This window comes from Zeus faber, assembly GCF_960531495.2.
Source record: "Zeus faber genome assembly, chromosome: 8".
Taxonomy (NCBI): domain Eukaryota; kingdom Metazoa; phylum Chordata; class Actinopteri; order Zeiformes; family Zeidae; genus Zeus; species Zeus faber.
Genome location: NC_137195.1, coordinates 22,850,072 through 22,853,334, shown reverse-complemented (window position 1 = coordinate 22,853,334; position 3,263 = coordinate 22,850,072). Strand labels below are relative to the sequence as shown.

General features: G+C 47.5%; 1 protein-coding gene across 1 annotated transcript in view; it reads right to left on the bottom strand.

Annotated features, from left to right (window-relative positions):
* cmtm8b (CKLF-like MARVEL transmembrane domain containing 8b) overlaps nucleotides 1-2,310 on the bottom strand; it is a gene marked incomplete at its 5' end in the record, with an annotated part of 22,359 nt that extends 20,049 nt beyond the window's left edge. Inside the window, 3 exons of the mRNA XM_080004839.1 lie at nucleotides 1,209-1,298; nucleotides 1,393-1,475; nucleotides 2,251-2,310. Of these exons, the coding sequence (XP_079860965.1) occupies nucleotides 1,209-1,298; nucleotides 1,393-1,475; nucleotides 2,251-2,310 (233 nt within the window). The remainder of the gene's footprint in view (nucleotides 1-1,208; nucleotides 1,299-1,392; nucleotides 1,476-2,250) is intronic.
* Nucleotides 2,311-3,263: the final 953 nt, after the last annotated feature.

Here is a 3,263-nt window from a genome sequence, read left to right as displayed (position 1 = left end):
ACGGAAGTGAGACGAAGAGGACGGAAGACTCAAGAGTGAAGGAGGGACGGAAAGGGGTGGTAAAAGGAGAGAGGAACAGGAAGGGGACCTGTTTCCTCTGGCGAATCGGAGGAAGGAAAACGGATTCGGACTCCAAACCTACGTGGTAAAAGGTAAAAAAAAAAAGCCTAAGGTGTTCTCAAATCCACCAATCACCCCCCCCCCCCCCCCCCATCCGCCTCGCCGCTGCTCGCGGATTAAATTGTTTTGGCTGTGGAATATTTAGAATATGAAAAAATACAAGCAAATGCATTTTAACTGGCAAGGGCGCTTTAAGTAGAGAAACATATATTTCTTAGAAGATCACAATAATACAAATTCCACTGTGAGCACTCTTTATTCACAGCTCTTTCATTTATATTTTGTGTGTGTGTGTGTGTGTGTGTGTGTGTGTGTGTGTGTGTGTGTGTGTGTGTGTGTGTGTGTGAGTGTGTGTGTGTGTGTGTCTTGAAGCGGGTAGACAGAGTGATGGAGAAAAAAAAAGATTATATTTAATTATGATGAATATTATATGACTCTTGGCCTTGGAGCAAATCCCCCTGCTGGAAATTCTGGATTTATCGATCGGTTTATCCAGATGAAGTCGGTGTTTCTGGGCCATTTGGAGGCTGTTTCACTGTAAAAAAATATGATTCTTTTTGTGAACCTGATGAAATATATATATACAGTAATATACAGAATATGTATATTATATATATATATATATATATTTCTTTATATATATATATATACAGTATATATATGAGGAGTCTCGACCCGCAGGTACGGGTTAAGGGAGGGACAAAAAGGCTCAGTGGCCAAAAGCGGGAACATTGTACAGAACGAAAAGAATCTGCGTCAGGGTCCATGTGCCTTGCGATATGGTCCGCAGGGTCTGGTCTCCTGCACCACGCGATCACTACTACCAGACAAAACAACATATAAGAAAGCTCTTCCAACCGGGTCCGACCAATCAGCGCAAATGTGGCTGATCAGGTAGACCCGGTACAACTGAGCCGCAGCTGGAAGAAGCACCTGCCGACATGGCTTAACCACGCCCCCTCGCCTGCTACATATCCCCACTGCCCGACTTAAGCCAGGGAGCCGTCTGTCCGCTAGTCCAACCCCCTCCCCCCAAAGTGGGAGAGGAAGTCAGCCACCACCATCTGCATCCCTGGCCTATGGATCACCTTGAACTTAAAGGGTTGAAGGGCCATGTACCGACGGTGATCTGCGCATTGGTATCCTTCATGCGGTTGATCCACTGCAGCGGGTGTGGTCTGAACAGAGGATGAAATTATCCCCAGGAGGTAGTAACGGAGGGTGCCAACTGCCCACTAGATGGCAAAACACTTATTCTCCATGATGCTGTACCTGAACTCCTGCTCTGAGAGCTTCCAGTTGGTGACCCTCCCCCTGCTGGCACTTCTCCGTCCACTGGACTGGATCTGACGCACCTTTCCGAGACAAATGGCTGGTCAGCTCGGAAAAGTTGGCTCCAAACGTCCTATAGTAACCTGCCAGCCCAAAGAACTACTTTACCTCTTTATATTGTCTTGGGCCTTGGACTGGTCACGACCGTGCCGGCTTTATCTATCTTGTCACAAAAGTTGTAATCCAGATACTGTACCTCCCTCTGCCCAACGGCACACTCCTTAGGGTTAGCAGCCCTACCTGCCTCAGGGACTCAAGCACTGCACCCACATGCTGCATGTGCCTCTCCCAGGTATCACTGTGAATAATTACGTCATCTAAGTAGGCAGCGTATGGTGGCGCATGGTGCACGGTGGCGGATGGGTTAAATGCAGAGGAACCATTTCACCGGCCACCATCCAAAGCATGTGCGTGTGTGTGTGTGCAAGCATGTAGTGTGGTGTGTTGTGTGACAAATAAAGACTGTCTCTTCTTTTTTTTTTTTTTATGCCGCGTGTGGATACAGGACCCGGTCCATGAGTCTCTGAAAGGTGGCTGGGGCCCCAAACAACCCGAAGGGAGGCATTACAAATTGCTACAACTCGTGCTGAGTGGAGAAAGCTGATTTTTCCTTGGACTCCGGCGACAAGGGAATCTGCCAGTAGCCCTTGGTTAAATCCAATGTCGTAAAAAATCAAGCTGTGCCTAACCAGTCAAGGAGTTTGTCAACCCAGGGCATCGGATACATATCGATTTCGACACCACATTCACCTTTTAGTAGTTTACACAGAAGCGGACCGACCCTTCGGGCTTACCTACCAGCATGATTGGACTACACCAGTCACTTGTGGACTCCTCTATGACCCCCTTGTCCAGCATGGCCTAAAATTCTGCCTGCACAACTTTGCATTTACGTCCGGGAAGGCGATATGGCCAGGAGCATACTTTCACCCCTGGGTCGTCTCCACATGGTGGTGAATGAGTGCGTGCCGTCCAATTACACAGCCACCCACTCCTTCCATTCATTTAGGAGGTTAAGGCGATGTTGCCCCACCCCTGTAGGATGTCACAACCTCATAATCGACCTCCCCAAGTAATTTAAAGCTGGACGTGGGGAGCAACACAAACTGAGGAACCATGTTCTTTAGTGTCTTAATGAACCGCTCCACCAGGCCGTTGGTCTGGGTGTGGTACACGCTGGTCCTGTTGAGCAGATGCCCAACAGCTTGTAAAGTTCGGGAAGTGTAATAATAATATCTAATAACTGGGATTTAAATAGCGCCTTTCAGGAACCCAAGGACACCTTACAATGGAAAAACAAAAAACTATAAACAAACAAGGCAGGGTAGATTATAAAATAAGACAGGTTAGAAAGTTGAAAAAAAAATAAGATAAATAACAGAAAAAAGAAGAAACCCGGACAGGACTCCATTGCAGTACTCCGGACGGGAGGTGATGAAGGCGGGGATTAATGTTTCAGCCACGGACTCTGACAGTGATGGGTGGAGTCTGGAGATCTTCTTGAGGTGGAAGAAGGCAGATTTGGTTATGGATTTGATGTGTGAGTGGAATGAAAGGGATGAATCGAATATGACGCCTAGGTTGCGTACTTCTGGGGATGGGAAGACGGAGGAGCCATCAACAACCAAAACGAGATCTCCAACCTTCCTGAGCAGTGCCTTGGGAGCTACAACCATGAGTTCAGTTTTGTTGTTGTTGAGTTTAAGCATGTTTGAAGACATCCAGACTTTGATGTCGTGGAGGCAGTTTAGAAGAGACTGAGGGGGGAGGCGGGAGGATGGTTTTGTGCTGAGATATAGCTAGGTGTCATC